At 36.8% G+C, this 25,871-nt stretch overlaps 1 protein-coding gene across 2 annotated transcripts in view; it reads left to right on the top strand.

Annotated features, from left to right (window-relative positions):
* Window positions 1-1,809: 1,809 nt before the first annotated feature.
* The window catches only part of PLCL1 (phospholipase C like 1 (inactive)), a 302,941-nt gene continuing 278,879 nt past the window's right edge, over window positions 1,810-25,871 (top strand). For both annotated transcript variants that reach the window (XR_002782490.1, XM_011369215.2), the window contains exon 1: window positions 1,810-2,488. Coding sequence is in view for 1 of the 2 variants with exons in the window: in XM_011369215.2 (XP_011367517.1) it covers window positions 2,165-2,488 (324 nt within the window). In the remaining variant the exon portion in view is untranslated. The remainder of the gene's footprint in view (window positions 2,489-25,871) is intronic.

The raw sequence follows: 25,871 nt of genomic DNA, 5'->3' as shown, positions 1-25,871 counted from the left end.
TTCTCAGAGGATAACCCAAGAATGGAATTTTTATTAGAGTAACAAAGAAAAATAAAGCACCTAAAGCAACTGTAGAAGACAGAAGTAAACCATAGTAATAGTTGAGTATCAAAGTAAAAAATCGCCTAAAACAATAATTTGTGAGAATAGCAAATAAAAATATTTTCTATACAAGCTAGATGGGAATTCCCTGCACTAATGGAGATGAAGGACACGTGTGGTTGTTTTAAGTCTGGGCACCCTTTCTCTTTCTTCCTCTAGTCTATGTGTTAAAAGGCAAATCAGCTGAAAAAGAAACTTTGAATTTTCCCTACAGTCTTACACCAGAAGGAAATGAAAAAAGCATTTGCCGTTATGGATGGAGTTCTCAGAATTTCACTAGAGGGTAGTGTTGGCTCTAAAACCAGAGGTTGCTAATTGTACAGTACATTCATGACTGGGCTGCATTTATATTTAAAGAAAAGGTAAACTCAAGCCTCTCAGGCTTCTCTAAAAGTTGATAAATGTCAAGTTTGAAACTTCTCAAGGGCTTCATCCAGTTGTTGCAGCCCCAGAAGAGCCAGATAAAGTAGTGAAGAGATTACTGGAAGAGTTGGGTGGCAGATTCTAATTTCAGCTCCTGCACTAACTAGTAGACAAGAAACTAAGGCTCCCTAGGCCTTCGACTCATCTGCAAAATAAAAGAGCTGCCCTAGATGATCCCTGAATCTCCTTGCATCTCTATAACAAATTCGGGGTCTAAAAGGCTGAAAATTTTCTCATTTTCTTGGCTAGACAGAAGAACAAGTAACATCTCAAAGTATTAAATTACTATATAATTAAAATGTTATAAATGAGATTTAATATACATTCTAATATTAAAAAAACCTTTAAATTAAGATATTAAGTCTTCTGTCCTACTAGGGAAACCTCAGAGCCATCATTTGTATCTATATGAGAATTCTGTGGTTAATTTTAGTGACTTAATGCATAATCCAAAGGTTATCTCTTCTCTCGGTTGCTAGCTTGCTGGAAATGATCAAAACATGTTTATATAGGATTATCTATAGAAGAGTTTGAACCATTATCAAATAGGGATGTTTTAGTTATGGAGACTAAATCCCTTACTTCCCTTGTACTTACCCAACATCCAGAAGGATTTAGTTGGTTCAGTTTCCTATTACCCTCACCTCTTTTGATTCCCTTTCCTTGTTATAATTATTTGCATTGCAGAGTGAACTGAAGATCTTTTCATAAAACCTTGAGCAAATTATTCAACTCCAGCGTCCCTGTAAACCCTAGTTTCTCTCTGCATGGGCTTGACTTCTAAGCGTTGGCGTGAGAGTCCGAAATTAACCTCTGATGGTGCGAAGGAACACTCTCATCACCGCAAACATTTTGACATGAATACTCAACAGTCCCTTTCCTCCAAATTGCTTAGCTTCGGAAAACGGAGGTTTCCTTCCCCCGCCCCCTCCTACTTCTATCCCCAAATTTTGTTACATTTTCTGGCTCATTTCGAATCTCTAAACTTCCTAAAATATACACGGAGCGCCGGCTGGTGCGCACTCGCGCGCGCACGCGCTCGTACGGTCCCTCTAGTACACGAGCCCAGCGGGGCCGGCTCCCAGGCACAGAACACATTCCATTCTTCACGTTCGGGCACACCCCTCCGCTGTGAGGATTGGTCGGGCCGACCCCACTCCGAGAGGCGAGGCTCCTAAGAGGCTCAGACGCCTGCCAATCCCCACGGGCTGTCAAAACAAGTCTTCCCTCTCTGTCACAACAGAGCGGAGCGGAGGCCGCCGCTGCCGCGGTACTTCCTGGGGCTGCTGCGCGGCTGTCCGCGGGCAGGTGGCGGGTGCGCCGGCCGCGGTCTCCCGGCTCCGGGCCCCTCAGGCTGTGCGCGTCCCGGCCTCGGAGGCCGCCTAGCCAGGCGGCCGGTGCCTTTTGTTTCGCGCAGACCGGGCGTTTGCATCGTATTTCGGACACCTCCTTCTCCTTTTCGCCTATCCTTCTGCTTCCCGCTCACTCTCCTCCCCACACCCGCCGCCATCCATCCCCCAGCGAACTGCCGGCCTCCTGGACTTCTCTACCCGAGCGATGCCTCCTATCCAGAAAGTTGCCGCCGCCGCCGCCGCCGGCGGGCAGTGAAACAAAGTCTGGCGGGGCCGCCTCCCTGTGCATGAGCGCACTGGTGCCCAGCGGCTGGACTCCGCTACCGGGCGTGCAGTCTCCCTTCGGAAAGCCTGAAACGCGCCCAGCCATGGCCGAGGGTGCGGCCGGCAGGGAGGGTCTCGCGCCGCCCGACGTAGTCGGGGGCGAAGACGACCCCCGAGTGGGCTCGGATGGCGCCTCCGGGGACAGCGTGGCAGCGGCCCCTGGATGCCGGTCGAGGGACCGTCGCAGCGGGGTCGTATTCCCGGTCGCTGCAGGGGCCCCTGCAGACATCGACGCTGGCCTTTTGGAGGCGGCGCGGGCGACCCCCCGGCGCAGCAGCATCATCAAGGTAAGCGAGGCCGCGCCACCCCGAGAGCGTGGGTGTAGGAGGTGGGTGGGTCCGGGATCCCCGCAGGACTTACGGTGTCCAGAGGCATCGCAGGCTCGACATTGTTTTCTCCCACCTCCTTTATTACCAAACCTTCCTTCCTCATCCGGAGGTTCCCAGACTCAGCTCTTGGCTATGAGAAGCAGAAGTGACTTTTTTTTTTCTTGATAGCGGAGGAAAAGTTCCACTCTGCATCTTTGCGTTTTGATGGATGCTTTCTCTCATTTTCTCTAAAAGCTTCACTAAACCGTTGATAGAAGGAGAAGAGGACTCAATATAAATGCAGACCCACGAAATGGTAGTGCACTGCTCTCCAGAGAAAGGTTAGCTTTTCCTTCACAGTAAAGGAAATGCACAGTTTACCTTAAAGTGAAAAAACAAACCTCTAGACTCAAACAGTTCCGAATTCCCAAGAAGCGTGAACTTTCCGGGTAGGCAGGCAGAGTTTTCAGTGGACCTTTCAGCAAAGTAAAGAGCGATATGGGAGCTCAGAGTTTCTGCGCTGCTGAAAGCGCGACCCGAACGCAATCAATCCCCAAGCGTCATCCTGGGTCCTTGCGGTTACCAGCATATCCAGGGAAACCGCTTCCCAATCCCCCAACTACCAGACAGTGTTTCTCTTTATCTATTTGGCAAGATTTTTGTAAACCTTGCCCATCCCTTACCTCTTTCTGTCTTCTTTCCATCTGGGGCTTATTTCCTGTTTGAGATTTCATCTCTTAGATGCATGGCATCGAGGTAAGGTCTCCTGGAACTCAGTATTCTCCCATAGGCTTTGGAAAAGGGCCTCTTAGCATAAATATTTGGGAGTAATCATGTGCATGTAATATTAAAATAGATTTTGGTAGAGCATTCAGTATGAAACTACACACACACACACACACACACACACACACACACACAGCCAAAGGTGATAGTGAAAGATAGACTTGGAACTACTTATTATTCATCTGACATGGTGTGCTAATATTCAAAACGCTTGTTCGCGTTTAAACTTGTGTAACCACCATATAATACTAAAATAGATTTAGGTTGTGGTAGATCAATGAACATGAACCTACACACACACACACACACACACACACACACACACACAGCCAAAGGTGATAGTGAAAGATAGACTTGGAACTACTTATTATTCATCTGACATGGTGTGCTAATATTCAAAACGCTTGTTCGCGTTTAAACTTGTGTAACCACCATATAATACTTGTTTCGTTCTAAAGCTCTAAACTGGACCTCCCAGGGCCAGTATGGGTAGATTGCACCCACAGTACATCCACCTAGCTCCAAGTATGGTTTAGGCTTTCCCCCAACACTGGCACATGGAAGTTTAAAGCCAACGGGAAGATTTCTATAATAAAAGAAGAGTGGGTGGTAGTTGCAGATGACTTGTAGTAGTTTCTGTTTATTTTGTGACTTTTCGATTATGTGAAAAGGATTATTCTATTCTGGGTGTGAATTCGAATAAAAAGGAAATGATCACTTTTTTCCTTTTAACCCACAGATCAGAAAGCATAGAAAAGAAATCACAGTTAAGAAACATACGTTTTGTTCTTATTTTATATTTTTTTCATTGAGGTATAATTGACATACAACATTATATTAGTTTCAGGTGTATAGTGTTATTCAATATTTGTATATATTGTGAAATGATTACCACAATAAGTCTGGTTAATATCTGTCACCTGATTCTTAGTTACAAATTTTTTTTGTGTGTGATGAGAACTTTTAAGATTTACTGTCTTGGCAACTTTCAAATATGCAGTACAATATTAATAATTATAGTCACCATGCTCTACATTAGATCCCTATTAGTTTATGACTGGAAGTTTGTACCTTTTGACTCTCTTCACCCATTTTGCCCACCTTCTCCTCCCCACTAGCAACTATCAATCTGTTCTTTTTTTTTTTTTTAGAGTCCACATATAATTGAGATCATATAGTATTTGAGGAAATATACAGTTTGGATTCTAAGATATTGATACTAAATAAGGTCCCGTATGTGTGAAAAAAAGCACTGCAAGATAGTTTAAAATATACCATCATAAAAAGTAGTGGGTTCTATAGTTTTATAAAAAATAAAAGTAATGAGGTGTAAGGAATATACAAATTCTTACGACTAAATTTGCAATTTTTAAATTGTACCATGTCTTGGTTTTTATTCTCAGAAGGGTCTTGATCAATAATGGTGCCTCTTTTATTTTGAAGTTTCTTTTCTGGACAAAAAAAGAGGGAGGCAACAGAGTATCAACTTGATCTTTCCCTTTTTAATAGTAAAATAAACATTTACTAAATAAATGGCCTTTAAAATTAAAGATACTAAAAAATAAAGTGAATTATTACTACTTGAAATTAGGTTTTATCAAAAAAGTAATATATATATGATAAAAAAATCAAGTGTTGCAAAGGAGTATGAAGGGAAAATTCCCAGCCACTCCACACTCCCACTTACATAGTCCACCTCCATAGCTGTTAACACTTTCTTTCCAGAAATATTCCATGCATATATAAGCACATGTATCTCTACTTGTCTGTGGTGAACCATTGAAGCTTTTTATTCATATAATAATATTTGGTTAGAATTTTACAGGCCTTATATTTTTATATTTGCTCTAAACATCTTTGATGCCAAGAAGATTGTTTAATCATTGTGATTTGTCAGTTAATCTTCAAGTATAACCTGGTGGGTCATAGGTGATGGTGGTACCTTGGGGTCTGTTTCCACGGGCTTTCATTCCCTTCCAGTGAGGAAAGAGTCAGGTGATGATGGGCTCTGTTCCCCTCACTTTCTGATATCAAAGACTTTTCTGTTGACATCTTGAAGCTGCTGCCCCATGGTTTGTTTACTTTAGTGTAATAAAAATGAAGAGTTTCTTAAAAAGATCTAGATCATATAAGAAATACATAGCACATATTCTATATCAAGAGAAAATGCATTCTTCACGGTTTTGCCAAGGGTTCTTTTATTTGGCATTGAAACATACACAAAAAAGGACTTTCGTGCACTATATAATCAAATTATTAAATGTTGTTCTGAATAGCCTTAGTACAGTAATAATTGATATTCATGATAATCTCTGAACTACTGAAAGATTGTGAATCATCAAATATTAAATTCTTTCAGCTCAATTTCAGATATTGATTCTATTCTAGTTATTTGATGCTAATTCTCTATTAACTTTAAAATTAGATGAATCAGAATAGTGCATTTCTCTATCATGTCAGAAAACAGATTGTTTTTAGTAAATTTGAAAACAGGAATGTTTTTAGTAAATTTGCTCTAATTTATAAAAACATGTTTAGTTGAGAAAATTTCCTTCTTAGCTGATGAAAACAAAGTCCATGTTTATCTTTATTATCTTTATCTTTATCATTCAGAAAGTCTTCTTTCTACCATAATTGTGTTTCTTCCCTTATATACCCAGTCCTAAATTAAAAAAAAAATTAACATGAGAATTAAACTAGGTCTTCTTTAATTTGTCCATTTTCCCCTGTGTTTTCCTATGTGATTATTTTTTGACAGCATTGACATTGATAAATGTTGCATGGTTTTTGGTAAGTACCTCATTGTATACCACAGTATTGCGACAGACTCCAGCTTAATTGCTTTTTGATGACCTGTGGTTTAAAACGACAAGTTAGTTACACGCAAAATTGATAATATCTAACAATTATGTACTATTTTGCATTTCAATATATTTCTACTTAAGAAATTAGACCATTTGTGTATCTGGTATTTGATATCAAACTAATATAATTAAAATATTTAATATCTTGGATTGGAGTTTACTGTCCTATAAACTCTGTGATGTTCTGTAAATAGAAAGTAATGTAGTTTACTCGCTATACTAGATGGTGGGAACTGAGCTACACATATGTTTTTAAAACAACAGTTGATTTTTCTTCTATTATATGTCACATATTGAAGAATTTCACTTTTTTCATTTCTTTTTTTTATATAAGTTTAGTTGGTATACAATCTTATACTGGTTATATTAGTTTCAAGTATATAATATAGTAATTTGATATTTTTATATCTTATAATGTAATCATCCCACTAATTCTAGTAATTATCTGTCACTGTGTAAATTTATCACAATCTTATTGACTATATTCCTCTTCTCCTTTTCACCCATCCCCCTCCCTTCTGGTAACCATCCCTTTTGTCTCTGTTTCTATGAGTCTGTTTTTGTTTTGTTTGTTTGTTTAGTTTTGTTTTTTTAGATTCCACATATAAGTGAAATCATACAGTATTTGTTTTTCTCTGCCTGACTTATTTCACTTAGCATAATATCCTCTAGATTCATCTATGTTCGCAAATGGCAAGATTTCATTCTTTTTTAATGCTATGTAATATTCCATCACACACACACGCACACCCTGCATCTTCTTTATCCATTTATTTATTGATAGATGCCTAGGTTGCTTCAATATTTTAGCTATTGTAAAATAACACTGCAGGAAGCATAGGGGTGCATATATCTTTTTGAATTAGTGTTTTTGTTTTCCTCGGATAAATTCCTGAAGTGGGATTGCTGGGCCATGTGGTATATCCATTTTTAGTTTTTTGAAGAATCTACATACTATGTTCCATAGTGGCTACAACATTTTCAGTCCCACCAGCAGTGTACAAGGGTTCCCTTTTCTCCACATCCTCTCTAACACATGTTACTTGTTGACTTTTTGATGATAGCCATTCTGACTGGTGTGAAGTGGTATCATATTGTAGTTTTAATTTGCATTTCCCTGATGATTAGTGATATTGAGCATCTTTTCTTATGTCTGTTCGCCGGCTGTATGTCTTCTGTGAAGAAATATCTTTTCATGTCCTCTGCCTATATTTTGATGGGATTGTTTATTTATTTTTTTATTGTTGAGTTGTATGAGTTTCTTATGTATTTTGGATATCAATCTCTTATTTATAAACATCATTTATAAATATATTCTCCTATTCAGTAGGTTGCCTTTTGTTTTGTTGAAGGTTTCCTTCATTGTGCAGAAGCTTTTCAGTTCCTTTTGATTCTGCTTAAGTATGAATTCTCTAGGAGAAATTACCCCTTGGATTTCATGGACATAGGTGTGTAGGATGAAGATTCAGAACTTGGGAGTGAGGTAATGAGACCTGTGCTATAGTAGCTAAAACTAATGGCTTTGGCGTTGTTCATGTCTCATTATTTTATATCATAGCCAGTCTCATTTTGTCATGTTCGTTGTGAGGCTGGTATAGTAGGTTGCTGAGCTGTAGCCTCAAAGATGCGACTTGGGTACCTGTTGACCCATATCAAAATTATGGCTCTGCTCAGAGGGGAAAGGGGAATTTTATTCATATTTACTAAGTGCTGCCTACTATGAGTGAAGTACTAAACCAGGAGCTTGTATACATTGTATCACTTAATCCTCACAGCAAACCCTCTGAAGAAGAGAAGGGAGGCACAGAGAGCTATTGATACAACGTGGAGTCAGGATTCATACCTGTGTCTGCTTGTGTGTCTGCTTAACTCCGAACTTGAGTTCTTATGCTGATTCTCTGATGCAGAAAGTCCACAATGCATAAGCACTTTCTAGGTTAGAAACAAGATATGAAAGAGTGGCAGAAGAGTCTGAATCTTGGGCTCCAAGGCTTGTGAGGTAAATGATCCTTTCTCTGCCCTGCACCTGCCCCGACCCCCCTCCCCCGCCACCGCCCCAACTCAGAACACTTGGAGACGGATGACTGTAGAAAGGATTGTAAACTTTCTCATCTCTGGTCATTTTGTTAGGCCTGTACTATATTTTAAAAGGCAAAGCAATTTGACAGGTATTCTAGTTATTATCAGTATATGGCGTTCATACCTATTATTTTACACCAGGCCCACTTCTCCCATGTCCCTGCAGACAGTCGTTTGTGAAGGGTTGTATTCTATTTTAGACTGATATACAGGGAACAAATACTTGGAGCATGGGAATATGTATTATTCTAGGGGAATGATGAAATAGGAGATCTTAAGCTGGTGCTCTGAAAGCATTTTTTTAGTATATGTGCTGCCGAAGCGAGCACTGAAAGCATTTTTTTTTAAATAGAGACAGTTTTGAAGGGAAGTTAAGTGTGATTCAAAAATAACTTAACAGTTTTAGACACACTATAAGTTAAATAGGCTTCTCTAGATTGGCCTGGGAATTAATCAGCACTTATAGACTTTTTTTTGCTGGTAGAAATATGTGTTAAAAGTTCTAAATAAACAACTTATCAGTGAATTGTGGGAAAACAACCTGGTTGCTCAATGGAGTTGGCCAGCCTTTACTATGAGGGGTACCATGAGCATGCCCTGGTGGCTTCAGCTGGGGGCGCGCCTCCTGAGATATGATTCAGCTGTATAATTAGCATTGAACTTCTTGGGTGGATATGTTTTATTATTTCAGTAACTTCGGTTAGAGTGTTTACTTTCTCTCAAATTGCCATAGAAACATGATTACATTTCACCTTAGAAATGGTCACTTCTCATTGTGTGTAATTTCTTATAGCCCCTCGCCAGAGAATTAGGAATAAAATTTAAAGAGGCTTGTCTTATTTTAATGAAAGATTTTAGAAGTGCCTGTTGATTAGTGTTTGCTACTACTATCAGAATTTACACGATTTGTTTTCCTTCTTGGAAAATATATTAAGATTCAGAAAGTATAAGTTAATTTCATAGCTATCGAAGAGTTAAACAAATGTACATCGCAATTAAGACCGAGTAGTTGTTTTTCTAGTCTTTTCCTTTCTACCATAGAGAAAACAGCTAATGAACTTTTGTACAGTAAAATGCCAGTCGAACACAAATGCTGAATAACACCTCAGGCTCAGTAGGGTGTTATGAAAAGACATCAGAAGACAGTCTACTTTACCTTCGGTGCTACTGAGCAAATAATCCATGACTGCTTCCAGGTAATGCTTGAGCAACTGGTCAAGCTGTAGGTCTGGAGTAACTCAAAGAAAGAATTGCAGCGGTCTCCCTTGCTTCCACAGTGACTTCTGTTTGGCTTTAATAACTGTAAACATTAAACATAATTCCATTTTTAGGAGCAATGTCCAAACTGAGACATGTATAAGATGGTACATGAAAAAAAAATCTAGCTTAAAATGACTAAACAGAAGTAAGAGGCAGGAGTAAAGTTACTTTTTGAGTTTCCCATTGAGATACCAGTACTGTAAATGAACCATTGGTTATTAGGTGGGGCGAGGGGAAAATTTCATTACACTTACAATCTAAATCTATGGTAATACCTAAATCTAAGGTAAACTTTGTTATGGTAAAACCTTTCAGTTCTACAAAATCTCATATTTTGATGTGTTTTAATAATGTAAAAAAGGTTTATTTGTAGTTTTATTTATCTCTTATTTATGTTATTTTTCTCTGTATCCCAGTTCATCTCTGTATCTGAGTTCCTATAATAGGCTACAATAGACAGAATTTATTGTAATTAATGAGCATACTAAAGGAATAATAACAATTAGGACCAAATGGTCAACTTCTATAACAACAACATTCTGTCTTGTTTTAAGTCTTGGCCAATATATTGTGTATTTCAACTAACATTTGATAGCAAAATCATGGTATGAAAAAGTATTAGAATATTACCTTGGATTTAAAATTGGATTTCATTGGTAGTTTTATTGGTAACATTTTATGTGTACATGTTTAAGAGAGATATAATCTAGTTTATTTTCAACAGTATCATTTTAAGTCACTTCACTAATAATTAATCTAGCATTACTTTGAGAAAAGTAGGATTGTGCATGGTGATGTACATTATTTATGTGATCATTATCACTCCAGGAAGAAGAAAGGCAAGTTAATTTTGAGACCAATACAATCCCTCTAAAGCAAAACAAAACAACATAACAACTAACTATTTTAGTAAGTATCCTTAGCTTCCAAAGATTTCATAATTTGTATTTATAAACTTATGGAAGTGTGTGGCTATTACAGGCAAATACACTTTTTTTCCTTAACTATACAAATTTGTATTCAAAAGCTTATTTTTTTTTAAAATTGAAAGATAATATGTCCTTTGTTAATTCTTTCAGGTTGACCTGCTCAAGGACCCTTAAAAGATGTTAATTCTATAGTAGACTAAGCACAAGCCACGTGTAAAGTAGGCAAACTCATATTATTGTATGAAAAAAAGTAATGGTTAGAAATGTTATGAGATTGTATTCAGAACACCTTCCCTGTGACGTGCTAAGGGAGATAAATGCATAAGGAAGGCAAAAAGAGAGAAAAGAACACTTTACTGTTAGCCAGGACCAAGATTACAAAGCAGAACTCTAGAGAGCTACACCTGATCGCTTTGTTGGTGCTTTTCCCTGAGGCTCAAACCAAAGCAGGCCAAATTGCCTGTGAGCTTAAAGTCCATACTGCACATTCCAGATCTGACAGCTGAAGATGAAGGTGGGCTGCTCAAGAGCATACCTCCTAGGGCAAGAAAGTAAGGAGTCAGCAGGGGGAGAGTGTTTCTCCTCCACTTGGCTCAGGCTGGGTTAGGATTTGACTCAGGAAAAGCACAGCTGTGACTGAAGAGTAAGTGCAAATTACCCTGCTCTGCTCCCCTCCAGGGCAGATCAGTTGTTGGATTGAGGAAGGAGAGAGGAGACCATGCAATGTGCACTCTGCCTTTATCTTCTTTGAAAGCTTCACCTCCATAAAACATAGCCCATTGATGTCCTTGAACTTGCAGTTTCTTAATTACATATCATGACTAATTTTTGGAAGAGGGAGTAGGGATGGGGAAGGGGATGGGTAAGGAAGTCTGTGTGCCCTCTAGAGGCTGACATGCAAGATGCAAATAAAGAATATGCAATGGAATATTACTCAGCCATGAAACAATGAAATTCTACCATTTGTAATGACATGGATGGGCCTAGAGGTTATTATGCTGAGTGAAATAGGTCAGACATAGAAAGACAAATACTATATGACTTCACTTATATGTGGAATCTAAAGAACAAGAAAGAACAAGCTAATCAAAAATAGACACAAATACGGAGGACAATTTGGTGACTGCCAGAGGGGAGAGGGGTTGCGGGGCTGGAAGAAAGGGGTGAAGGGTTAAAGAAGTACAAATTAGTAGTTGAGAGATGGTCACGGGGATGGGGAGCACGGCATAGGGAATGTAGTCAGCAGTAATGTAATGGCTAGGTGGAGAGCCAGATGGAGTGATCAGGGAATCATTTCATGAACTATGCAAATGTCTAATCAATATACTATATGCTTGAAACTAATAATAAAATTTTTAAAAATGCTTAAAAAAAGATGCAAAGACATCTTCAGCATTTGGTGAACTCTCGTTTTGAAATATTTTGGAATTATTGATTCTGAGCTATAATTAAATACATATTTAGAAATGTTATTAGTAATTAAATAGCTTTCTTTTTATGTTTAATCTAATAGATACAACACATTTACATCTTGAAGAGTTTTTTTATTGAGAAATTTTCTTCATAATAGTAGCAAATGCTTATATAATTAGTATTATGAGTTTGGCATAGTTCTAAGCACTTCATGTGTATTAACTCAGTCAATAACCATGAGTTATTTTTATTTTTACCTCCATCTTCACAGATGGAGAGATGTTAAGTGACTTGTCCAAGGTCACATAGGTAGTAAATGGCAGAGCCAGGAAATGGATCCAAATAGTCTAGCTCCAGACTATTGGGTTTTAATCTTTATGCTATGCATCCTCTTGAATAACATTTTAGTATATGTGCTGCCAAACCAAGCACACCTCTTGAATAATATTGATTTAAACCTTAGCTATTGTGGATGAAATAGCTTATCTTAACAACTAAGTTTCGCTGACAAATCAAAAAGAAAAAATGCTAAAAACAGCTTTGGGAAACTCTCTTAAGGATTATTTGTATACATTTTTTTCTTAATCTTTCATGTAAAATACCTTTGACTTTACATTAATATTGTATTTCACGTACCCTTGAGAGGAGTGGAACTCTTGTTCAATATTTTTACTCTTTGAGCAGAATTAGCATCTTTACCATGAAGCAAGAATATATGATCCAACTTTAGTATAATTTACACAAGCTAAGATGGATAGTTACTTAATCACTGAACCCTAATATGATTTATAGTTAAATAGTTTTGTCTGCTAGCATCAATAAATCAATAGGGAATATCTGAAGGAAGTTGAAATTTTGTTAAATGGTAGTGGATATGACACGGATGGACCTAGAGGTTATTATGCTGAGTGAAATAAGTCAGACATGCTGTATGACTGAGATTTCCTTCCAAGTACATTTGAAGTAGATGTGGTTCCTCACACATAGGAAGGGATCAGTAGATATTTGTGGAATTCCATTAAACCAAAAGTCATTTTAATCATTAAATTCATTTTTTTCTTGGTAGAAATTCCAAAGTCAATATGTGGGAAATTCAAATAGACGATTGTCATGAAATTATTGTGCTGGTGGCTGCTTTATTGTGTTGAAGGTAATGAGTCCATTCTGCCGTGCAGATACAGTACCATGGCCAAATGTCCCCAGAGTGTTTAAGGCACAGTCAGCTCTCTTGTTGAAACACTTGTGTGTAGGCTTTAATTACCTGTCTGTGGATATGTTAAATTATTGACGGGATATAAAACTTTGGCCTTCTCCTCCTTTTTTTCTATTGCAACATCTGTACAGTATCCAATTATATTCTCTTAAAGTAGATTTCTTTGGGGGAAAAAATAAGGCTTTTCCCAAATATGCAAAACTTGAATGAAATATTTTCCCTAATACTTTCTCATTTTTGGTTAGTATGGGATCGAGATGATTTTGTGAGAAATTCAGTGGGATGTGTGTGTGTGTGTGTGTGTGTGTGTGTGTGTGCGCGCGCACGCGCGCACGCGTGCATGCTTATGCTAGACATATTGGAAGTCAGAAGGAGCAGATGACCTTTTGATCCTCAGCTTTCTGTCCTACAGCTGGGATGATGGTCTTTAGCCAAAGACATATTCGTCATAAAAGTAACTGTGTGGGCTTGTGAGAAGTCACACTCAGAAGTGTTAGCAGTCAAGCTTGACCACAAGTTGAGATTTCTAGGGTTTGGGGGGAAGAGAAAGAGAAAGATCAAGCAAGGTGCGCTAAGGGAGAATGAAGTCAGATGTGACTACATTTATAAGTGGGCAGGGTAAACGTCTCAATAGATGTTTCTTTGCCTGGATCATTCTGCAATAAGTTGTACATTTGGGAAGTCAAATTTTCTTTTTTTTTTAAATTTTGATTGCTTTTTGGTTCTTTTGGAGAGCCTTTTAACTAATGAATACTTTACACCTAACAGTAATTGCTAGGCAGAAAACCCTTTGAGCCTAGGGATTCCTGGGGAAGATCCAGGAAGGATTGGTCTGAGTTGTTGGTGGGAATGCTTGGTATTAAGAGATAAACTTTGTCTACTTGACTATTTCTATAGCTCTCGCTCTAGGAAAGTCCAAGGAAATTCTTCATAGTTGTACCCTCAGCATGACAGGGTCATCAATACAGAGAAATGGCTCTGACAACCAAGACATCTTAGAAGTTGGAATAATAGAATGGAGGTAGTTGTGGGTACTGGAATTAGCCATTATAGCTTAAAATGAAAGGCCCTAAGATTTCACAGATTCGGGAGATCATGAACTGTTGTGTTTAGCCACCACTCCCTGTGTTATGAGGTAGCCTTCACTACTGTACTTGCCCACTCTTCTTCCCCAGGCTAAATAAGGGGAGGACCAGTGGGAGGAAGTAAACTTGGAGGGGAGTTATGGTTTCTGGAGAGAGCCTGTTCCTTCCACTTTCCTCATTGTTGATGGAAGAGCTCATGACTTTTTCTGAGATTGAGAGAGAAGGGACTCATGAGAATTATGTGTAAAGATTAGGCAGGTAACAGTGGTGGCATCAAACAGTCCCCTCTCCACCAAGTCTCCCTATAAGTTGTGACTGATGCTCATCTATTCTCTGGAAGATACTGAGTTACTGGACCATCAGAGCCCCTGATTCCATCCTGAGTGTGGAGAAAAGGGACACTAAAATATGGCCAAGCATCTTCTGGTGCCCCACCCAAAGAGGCCATTTGGGCAGAGGGACTTTAGTAATAAAAGACTGGGGCAGGGGCTGGATAAGGAGTAAGAGGAAGAGGTCAGTGTCCAAGCCAGATTTCTAGCACCAACATGATGAATGTGCAGAAAGAAGGACATTGTGGAGAAGCAGCAGCTCCACAGAGTCAGCCCCACAAAGAGATGCCTGCCTCACAAAGAGAACCAATGGTCACTTCAGTGTTAACCTGAGGAATGGAGAAAACCAACCCAGTGCTGCCTATAATATCCCTATTAGACCATCTATGGGGAGACCTTGGCCTCTCCTATCTGTCTTCCAGCCCAACCCGAGAAGGGAACTGCAGAAAGGAAAAGAAAGGGAGAAGTGGGCTGAGTAGATCTAGGCCCCCCCCCCCCCCCCCAGTTCAAGCCACTATTACCACTGTTCTAGCCTGCCTCACAATATGGGGTAGAAAGAGGACCTTCGATTGAACATAAAATTGAAATTTTGAAATGAATAGGACTGAGTTTTTAAGGACTTAATAAGAACCTTTCCAATAACTGAAAGAAACATTATGGAATCTGAATGAGCTATTGGTATAACTGGAGTACCTAGGGGCAAAAGAGATCTGAGATGGCATAGCTGGGAGGGAGCAGTTGTGGGGAAAGTAAAATTCATATGTTTATACTCAAATAACTTGAGACTGCTTTATTATCCAAATACATTATTAGAATTGGACAGCTTGGAGATCATTCGGTAATTCTACCCCTTCATTTACTAAGCATGGCTGTTCACTATCTCTCCCATTCTTCCAGAGAGCCATTAGAGAGATCGTTTATGATACCATGGATAGATAATGGAGGGTTCTTTTAAGGTTTCATGGTATAGAATAACAGCAGGCACTAACATAGTCAAGATCTTACATTGTCCTTAATTCTTATAACAGCCTGATAAGACATAACTATCATTATCATTTCAACCTTACAGAAGAGGAAGCTGTTCAAGGTCTCACGTTTATTAAGTACGTGTGTGTATGGTAGGGTGGTAGGATGGGCAGGAAAGGACAGAATTTTTCCTCCCTATTTTCTTTATCCCCATATGCAACCCCAGCACCCCAAATTTCTAAAAACAAACAAACAAACAAACAAACAAACAGTGATTTAAGAATAGATTGATCTGGTTGGAATGGAGCCAAGCAGATAACAAAGTTGAGTTGCTTCAACCATGTATTGTTCCTCAGTAAAAGCAACCACCATTTATTGAGCTAGGTGCATATTCATCATTTCATTTAAGTTGGAAGTTGGAGAGATTTAAGAAACAACAATGGATCAGAGGTGATTATTTTGTCTCCTAGATTGGAAATTTGGGATTCTTATGCTTTGAAATCTATATTTTAGAAATCTTAAACGTTAGTTTCCTATTGCTGCTGTAACAACTTACCACAAACTTAGTGTCTTCAAACAGCACAGATTTATTGTCTTATAGTTCTAGAAGTCTGAGATTTGAAATGTATTTCACTGGGCTAAAATCAAGGTATAGGAAGGGCCATGCTCCTTTTTGGAGGTTCTAGGGGAAAATCCATTTTCTTGCCCATTTTAGATTCTGGAAACTGCCTACATTTTTTTGGATCAAGGCACCGTCCACCTTCAATGCCACCAATGGCTGGTGAAGTTTTTCTCATATTAAACCTTCTTAACTTTCATTTTCTACCTTGCCCCATTTTAACTTTTCTGTCTTCTTCTTCCATATTTAAGGATTCTTGTGATTACATGGGGATCGCCCAGATAATCCAAGAGAATCTTCCTATTTTAATGTCAGTTGATTAGCAATCTTAATTCTATCTGTTATCTTAATTCTTCTTTTCCATGGAACCTGAGATATTCACAGATTCTGGGGAATAGGACATGAAAATCTTTGGGGTCCATTATTCTATTACATTCTACTTTCAGACCTTGGTCATTGTCGTAGTAATTATTTTTTCCAATTATAGATGTATTTTATTAGATTTTTTAAATGAAAACTAATTTGTTAGCAAACATAAAAAGTCCACTGGGTTAAGATTTAAGATTCTGATCGTAGTTTTAAAGTAAAACAATTAGTTCTGGATTTTAAGAACATTTTATTTCTAACTGTATCTGGAGTTTTATATTGTATGTCTTTTATACTTTAATAGAAAATTGAACTTAAGGAATCTAGAGTTTAACTCTTACTAGTTGAATCCACTTATTTACAGATTTGGAAACTGAAAGGTTACTGACTTCCATAGATCATTAAGCAAACTGGTGAAGAACTGGTACAAACATTTTCCAACTTTTTATGATCTCATAAGATTTAAAAAGGAGGAATTCAGATTTCTGGATTTTATTGTTAATATGTCCTTCACAAGAACTGAAAGACAATTTTCAGGTTCCCACAACATTCTTGTGAACTTGGTTTGACTCTGAGTAGAATGTACCTCTGAAAACTCTGGGAAAATTGATTTGGCTGATCTCTGTATTTGGGCAAATGTTCACTTCTATCCTCACTGTTAAAAATATCAAACTTCATAGATCATAATTGGAGAATAGGGATTATATTCCAGACAGAGAAAGATTTCTGTGATTAAAAGTATAGGCAGTTTCGTTTAATGTGTCTTTATTTTATTTTATTTTATTTTATATTTTCTTTAAGAGGTATTTTAATGAATCCTGATAGCTAGTATGTAAAATCAACTATTTATTTTACCCTTGGAATGTCTCATTACAAGAGTCATATTGGAGAAGCTACACTTGGCACCCATCCATACACAAAACACACACTTAACCTTGTCCTTGGGTGCTTACTGTGTTCCTGTATATATTCATTGTAAGGGAGTTTCCAGCCTGTATGGCAATGTAAGATGTTAAAATAAGAATAAAGCCCACAACACCTAGGAAGACCAGGTGCTATAGGCGTAAAAAATAAAAAATAAGGGATTGTAAGCTGACAAGTTCCTTGCAATCTGTGAGGTCAACCAAGGATTGCCTTTCCTAAAACAAACAAACAAACAAACAAACAAACAAACAAACAAACAAATAAAGAAATAAGTAAATAAATAAAAATAAGAATAAAGACCACAGGTTCCTCAGTGCTGCATATAAAATATTCTATTCAAGCATACATTATAGAGAACCAGTTGCTATCTAGTTTCATGGATAATAAGAGCAGATTATGGAATGTTTTCCATTGTATAAATCCTGTTAAAAGCCAGAGTAGAAAAACAGTAGTTTCCACATTGGGATTAGGTTTAGCAGCGTTAAATAAGACTTAAAAAGTTGGAATCATAATTTAAAAAATTCTCAGATGTAGATATTAAATATTTATTTATATAAAATGTGAAAACTCTGCACAGGATATTTTTGTTGTTCTGAACTCCTTCAAGCAAAGTCTGGAGAAAACCAAACTGTAACAATTTCCTTAACAACTAGGCCTGATATCTTATTTATTTTTAAAAAATTTGCTCTTTTTACAAGGTACAATAGCATTGCTCTGAGGCTTCTTGTGGACATAAAAGCTTAACTTTGTGTTTATCTGATTATGTCTTAAATCTTTCTGACTCTTATTCATGGTTTCAATTTTGATTTTTAGTTTTTACAGTTGAAAATGGCTTGAGTGTTTTAAAGATCAAGAAGATGACTAAGTAGACTATTTGTCTTATTTCTATAAGGATCTTGATGCTTTTATCCTCAAGGGACTCCTTTGTAGTTTTCTTCAAGTACTCTTGAAGATAGATTACTTTTCTTGACAGAAGTTTTCTTCTATCATTTGGGTTCTTTCCTTAATAACTATTCTGTTTGTAGCTTTCAGAAATATAAATTAAAGACTTCCATTGGTGGTGGTACACAGCTCTTGAAAGTATCGTTTGCTTTAGATAGTTAACTTGATCTACCTCAGAATTTAAATTTCACTAGGGAGCCAATTCCATTTTCAGGCTGCGTTTGTTTTGTGAAAACATTCTTATGTTGAGCTTAAATCAAATTCTTCTCAGATGTATTTCCTGGTCAGTCTGATTTCTGTCTCAGGAGCTAGAAAGAGTAAGTTTAAGTACTCATGTGACAACTTTTGACATATTCAAAGCGAGTTATATGGATGTCTCTTCCCACACTCCCACCACAATAATAACCCCTGACATTTATTGAGTGCTTATGTTCCAGACACTATTCTAAGCACTTTACAGGTATTAACTCATATAATTTTCACTAGGCTCATGAAGTAGGGATTGTCTACTCAATTTCATAGATACAGAAATTGAGGCACAGAGAGGTTAAATAACTTTGCCCAAATTCACATAGCAGGTAAATGGCATATTTTGATTTGTCAGCATTTCATTTAAAATGTTGTTTCTAGACCACTCCACTGGTTGTTATGCTAAATACACTGTGGTCCACTATAGCAGACTGTTTTATTTCCCTTGTTCTGGATGCTTATTTCTATGAATGTAACCATCAGGGAAATAGTCCTCCTGGGGGGAAAAACCCACATATTCCATTGATAGCAGTTCAGCAAGTTTTCTTTGTGTTCCAGAGGCTATGCTCCTAAATTGAAGAGGATTTGATGGGTTGACTGAAGGCAGGCTTGATATGGCAGCTGTATTCAATTTAACATAATATGTAAAGCCATTGTACTTTTCTTAAATAGGGAAGTAATTGGTAAAAAAAAAAAAAGTAGTTAAAAATAAGACAATGAAGATAAATTAAGGATTAAGAGAATGGCTAGAAGTTTCTATAAGTAGGGTCCAGTAGGTAATATAGTACTGTCATTAAAGGAGTATGCCCTAGAATTAAAATCCCGATTCTCTATTTATTAACTACATGACATCAAGCAGGTTACTTAATCTCTGTCAGGACTTTTCAGAGGTATAAAGGAATCAATAAGTAAAAATAATTCTTAAGATTTTGATCCTGGAGAGCTTTGAATAGAGTGGTATCTTTGAGTCATGGAATAAAACCTTCTTCTGGCTGCTGTGTATAACCTGGATGGGGTTGGGGTCGTCACTTTTCTAAAGCAATGGAGACTCAGTGTTTCTGCTCATGACCTTTAAAGTCGTAGAGATTGGTCATCACTGGTTTTCCTCTGATTTCTTCCAGCATTACAAAGGAAAATGCAGAGAAGCCTATATTTTGGTGGATATAGTAGCTATTAAAAAAACAAAACTTCCTATTTCTACCAAAAAAATTCTATAAACTAACCAGCAGCGTTTATAATTGTTATCCTTTTTGTTCCTTCTTGACAAACAATTGCACAGTTTTTGCTAGAGAGTCAAGTTTGTGCAAAGATGGTTTTCAGATTCCTCAGATTCTAGAGTAAAAGAATGAATTGCATATGAATTTAATGTAGCTCCATTTAGTTCAGCAAATGATTTTTAAATACTTACTGCATTTGACACAGAGCTGTGTGCTTGGCTTTGATCATTCTCTTGTCTAAAATCTTATCTTAATGAATAGTACATAATGGGGCTCTTTTTTTTCTGTTCCAAGTTGATTAAAATTTTAGAAAAAGCCTTCAAAACCCTCACCTTGACACTAACTCAGCCTAAGGGACACCTAAAACTTTGTCAAGACATTTATTAGAAATAGCTTCCTCATTAATTTAGCTGAACTGATTTCACCTTACAATTCAACTAAATCTTTGTTTTTTTTCTTATTGAACAAAAGGCTTCTCAAAGCTAATTACTTCAGACTTCTTTTTTTTCCTTCCTGGAATTAGGCATATTTTGAGAAAGTTTGTGAATATATACACAATGTGAATGAAAACTTGACTAAGTATTAAAGAAGTCACATCTGACTCAGACTCAGGTTTTCTGTGTGTTCGTTTCTGTTTTCCTTGTTAGATTGTAAATTCCTTAAAAGCAAGAACTCTTTCAAACTGTTTGGTTTGTAGCACTTAGAAGGAACCACAAAAAGAGAGAGTACAATGCTCTGTAAAGATGGGGGCCTTAAATAAATAAAGACCAATCTTAAAATTAAGGAAAGGAGTGAACCATATTACTGGCAGCCACTACTCAATTTATTATGAGAAATACTATGACTAAGGGGCAATGCTGTCTATTTTTTTCTGCATCCTTTTTGACCAAGGCTTCTGAGAATCTTGTCTTCTGTCTTAGGTGTTGTCACCTGCCAGGTTCTTACGGATTAGATGCAAGTCAATGGGTGGAAGAGGATATAAAGGAAGTAACATTTTCTGCCTCTTTCTAAAGGAGATTTCATTAGATTTAAACTAGCTTTCTTAATGGAATGTTACTCAGCCATAAGAAGAGATGAAATACTGCCATTTGTGACAACATGGATGGACCTCGAGATAATCATGCTAAGTGAAATAAGCCAGACAGGAAAAGTTGAAAATCACATGATATCACTTACATGTGGGATATAAACCTAAAAGCAACAAATGAACAGGACACACAAACAGAGACTCATGGACATGGACTATAGACTAGTGGTTACCAGAGGGTAAGGGGTCGGGGGAGGGGGGGTAGATGGATAAAGGGGGTCAAATATGTAGTGACAGAAAGAAATCTATGGGAGGTGAACACACAATGTAATTATATATGCCTTACTGTTAAAATGTTCAGCTGAAACTTATTGGATTTTGTTAACCAATGTCACCATAAAAACAAACAAAAAACTCCAATATAACTTTCTTTATTATTATCGTTTCTGGTACAGTTTTTAAAATTGAGATATAATTGACATGTAACATATGAGTTTCAGGTGTACAACATAATGATTCTATATTTGTATATATCAAGAAATAATCATCACAAAAAGTTTAGGTAATATCCATCGCCACACAGTTAGATATTTTGAGAAAGTTTGTGAATATATACACAATGTGAATGAAAACTTGACTAAGTATTAAAGAAGTCACATCTGACTCAGACTCAGGTTTTCTGTGTGTTCGTTTCTGTTTTCCTTGTTAGATTGTAAATTCCTTAAAAGCAAGAACTCTTTCAAACTGTTTGGTTTGTAGCACTTAGAAGGAACCACAAAAAGAGAGAGTACAATGCTCTGTAAAGATGGGGGCCTTAAATAAATAAAGACCAATCTTAAAATTAAGGAAAGGAGTGAACCATATTACTGGCAGCCACTACTCAATTTATTAACAGAGACTCATGGACATGGACTATAGACTAGTGGTTACCAGAGGGTAAGAGGTGGGGGGAGAGGGGGTAGATGGGATAAAGGGGGTCAAATATGTAGTGACAGAAAGAAATCTATGGGAGGTGAACACACAATGTAAATATATATGCCTTACTGTTAAAATGTTCAGCTGAAACTTACTGGATTTTGTTAACCAATGTCACCATAAAAACAAACAAAAAACTCCAATATAACTTTCTTTATTATTATCGTTTCTGGTACAGTTTTTAAAATTGAGATATAATTGACATGTAACATATGAGTTTCAGGTGTACAACATAATGATTCTATATTTGTATATATCAAGAAATAATCATCACAAAAAGTTTAGGTAATATCCATCGCCACACAGTTAGAAATATTTTTTCTTGTGCTGAGAACTTTTAAGACACTCTTTTAGCAACTTTCAAATATACACTATGGCATTATTAACTATGATCACCATGCTATATATTACATCCCCAGAATTTATTTATTTTGTAACTGGAAGTTTGTATCTTTTAATCACCTTCACCCATTTTGCTCACCCCCCCCAACCCCAGCAATCATCAATTAAAAATACATATATATTTTTAGATTCCACATATAGGTGAGGTCATGCAATATTTATCTTTCTCTGTCTGACTTATCTCATTTAGCGTAATGCTTTCAAGGTCCATCCATGTTGTCGCAAATGGAAGGATTTCTTTTTCTTTTATGGCTGAATAATATTCTTGTATATGTGTGTGTATATATATATATATATGTACATATACATATCACATTTTCTTTGTCCACTCATTTATCCATGGACACTTAGGTTGATTCCATGTCTTGGCAACTGTAAATGATGATGCAATGAACATGGAGGTGCAAATATCTTTTTGAGTTAGTGTTTTTATTTCCTTAGGATAAATACTCAAAAATAGAATCATTGGAGCCACAGCTTTCTTATTAAGGCACCCTGAAAGAATGGGAATTTTAGCTGGAATCCTTGTGAAAACAATCATAGATTCAATTTGAAGTGTTGTAATAAGACATTGGGCCCACTTTTAGCAGTAGAGTAAACTTAATTGAGGAGCCAGTGGTCCTGGAAGTTTAAAGTCTGTAAGCCCCTTTAGTAGAACATATAGGCAGTATTCTCTAAGCTTATCAGCTATAACCTTGATTTTGACAAGGAAATAAGTTACAAACTATGCTATAAACAGTGGGAAATTACAGTGTCCTTTATATATTCTTTATTAGTCTCATCTCACCAACTCTGAAGAGAGGGAACACATTTTAGACTTTTCTCTTGTTCTCTATAGCACCTAGTAAGTGTTAGGCACATACTTGATTTACTTCTCTCCCCAAGATGAATCAAGATGACTATTTTTTTCCATATTCCTGAAAGGGTCATTGACCTGAAAGGTGGTCTACCATTGCTAGATTCATTTTACTTAATAAAAACTTCTATCTTTGGGAGACAGCTTGAGCAAGGAAGAGGACAGACTTGAGAATAAAATCTGGAATTCTGGAATCTCAGCTTTGCTATTTACTATGTGATTATGAGCAAATTTTAAAATTTTTATGAGCCTCAATTTCTTCATTGGTAAAATGGGAGTTATGACTTCTGTCCTGCAAGTTTGCCATGAGGCCTGGAGGTTAGCAATATAATATGTCTATATAGATCAACTTAAGGTGTATTTTAGGTTGTATACCTAAAAAAGAGAGGACCTGACAATTCATTTAACTAGCAGTTCTTCCAATAAAAATACTGCCCGTTGGCTAGTAAGAGCAAGTCTGTAATTCTACAAAAATTTTTATGACAAAGTTTAAATACCTTCCCAGCAGCTGTGTTCAGTATTTCCCTTCTGAGTGGCTTTTTACTCAGCCTCACCACGGCCGTGTACTAGTGTTATAAGGAGCAGTTCTGTTGGCTGCTACCACCATCTCATAATCAAACCATGTATGATTCATTTACTCAGTCAGATTATCATTCTGTTATCTTAAGATGCCTTGTATGCAGTCACTTATATTAATGTGTGTGAATATGATCCATGTCTGTCATTTGAGCCCTGCCATCTACCTACACCTTGTTCTGTGAAATCCAACTAAAAGAAATTTTAACTCTTTAGGTAATTACATATAAAGGAATTTCTTAATTATGACAAATTTTTACTCTTTCATTCAAATACTGAAAATTATGTTCATATATAATAGTACATATGTGAGGGTAGGGAAAGTTGTAGGCCATGTTATTATTCCATGTTTTATATTATTAAATCTTTAAATATATGTTTAATATCTCTGCTGTGGAGCCAAGGCCATTGAAATTTGACTTACTATCAGCCTTTTTGGCAATGCTTGTTAATTTTTTTTCACACTATAATACATTTGGCAAAGTTACTTTTAACGATTGATTCACTCATTTGTCTGTTCATTGATGCTTCTGTTATTTGTAACAAGATTATACTTCGTAGCATAGAAATTCAAAGGTGAAGGAGATTCTTTATATCCACTGTATTAAAACTATAATCACAGGTAAAAAAAAAAAGTGCTGTGAAAAAGATACAGATCTGAGCTTCAAGCTAAGTGCTTAAAAATGCTTATTGAGTGAATGAATGTATCCAGGCCTGTATATCTCTTTCTAGATAGTTCCACATCTCCAGATTTTCCCTTCTCTGTGTTTCCAGTATCATGAACAGCACCATCATACCCCCTGTTGCCATTGCTAGCAATCCAGACGTCATCTTTGGCTCCTTCTTCTCTCTTCCATCACATCAAATCTATTACCATTTTCTCTTGGTTCTACCTCCTGAATAGTTCTCACAGCTACTCTAGCTCAGGTTGCTTCCGCGCTTGCCTCTATCACCACAGCATCTTCCTAGCTGGCTTTCTGGCTTCAACTCCCCTTTTCCCCCCGAATCCATTCTCCGAAATAGTAGCTAAAGTCATTTCTAAAAGGCAAATCTAATTGTATTATTTTCCTACTTAAAACTTTTTGATGACTTCCCACTGCTCTAGGAATAAAGTGCAGATCCCTTCACATGGCTCAGGGGAACAAGTACAGAGTAGACCCTGCTTATCTTCCCAACTCCATCTTCTACCACTGCCCACCTCTCACATTCCATGCTATGAGGTGATACTATATGTGAATCATAGTGCCCTTCCCAGAGCTGCTCAGTATATGTTAGATATTTTTATTATTCTTGATGTGCCTTCTCATAAAGTGGCATAGCTGAAAAAAAATGTTTTTAAGAGGATTAAGCAAGTGGAAGGTAGAGAAGTTGAGAGTTGACAAGAAGATATCATAAAACAATTTAGGTGCTGGCAACTGAATGGATAATGGATACTATGATAGAGATTAAGAAATTATTAAATGTATTAAACTTTTGAAAAACATTTTTTTGGGGTTAATTTTGGAAAATAGTTCAATGTAGTGTACAAAAAAGGATTTTAAATTTATTGTTTCCTGAGATTATGATCTAGTTTAGAAAAGTCACCAGATATTCGCTTTTTAAGGTTTACATTGTGTTTTAGTCCCCCAAATGGTCATGGCACTGTTGCTAAGTGTTTAGTTGGCTACAGAATTTCCTTAAATTGTGATTTTTAGTCAATGGAATATGATGACTCACAAGGAATGTGACTGTTTTCTGTTTTAGCTCACTGATCTTTATCTTTACGTGATCAAAATCTGTGTTTCTATTACTCTAACATTAGCAAATGTGTATGTGTATAAGGGAGGAAATAAAAGTTAATTTAGCTAACATTTTGTGTCTAGCATGACAAATATTTTATCAACTTGACGTTGAATCATTCAATCAAAGTTTTCATACCTTAGAGATGAGAGAAAAGTTTGTCACGACTATATTTCTGTAGTATTGTTATAATTTGAGTGGGAAGATCCACTTTGATTGGTTTGGAGTTAATAGACCTTTTGAAAGTATTGGTATTTCAGTGATGTTGGCTTATTCGATGAAACTTTTTGTAAGAGATTGGTTGGTTTATCTGATGACTGTTGTCAAATATCTTTGAAATAGTATAACTTATATAAAGGATTTTCTTATATTGTTGAGATGTTTGGATGATCAAAATTACTTTTGAGTTTAAAAGTAAGGAAACTGACAGTGCCCCAAAATACCCAAAATATTTTATTTAATGCCTTTGGAATTTTAAATTGAATACATTTTTCATTTTTTGTTAA

Source organism: Pteropus vampyrus, unplaced genomic scaffold (assembly GCF_000151845.1).
Source record: "Pteropus vampyrus isolate Shadow unplaced genomic scaffold, Pvam_2.0 Scaffold146, whole genome shotgun sequence".
NCBI classification, from domain to species: Eukaryota; Metazoa; Chordata; class Mammalia; order Chiroptera; family Pteropodidae; genus Pteropus; species Pteropus vampyrus.
This window is presented reverse-complemented; position numbering and strand designations above follow the sequence as displayed.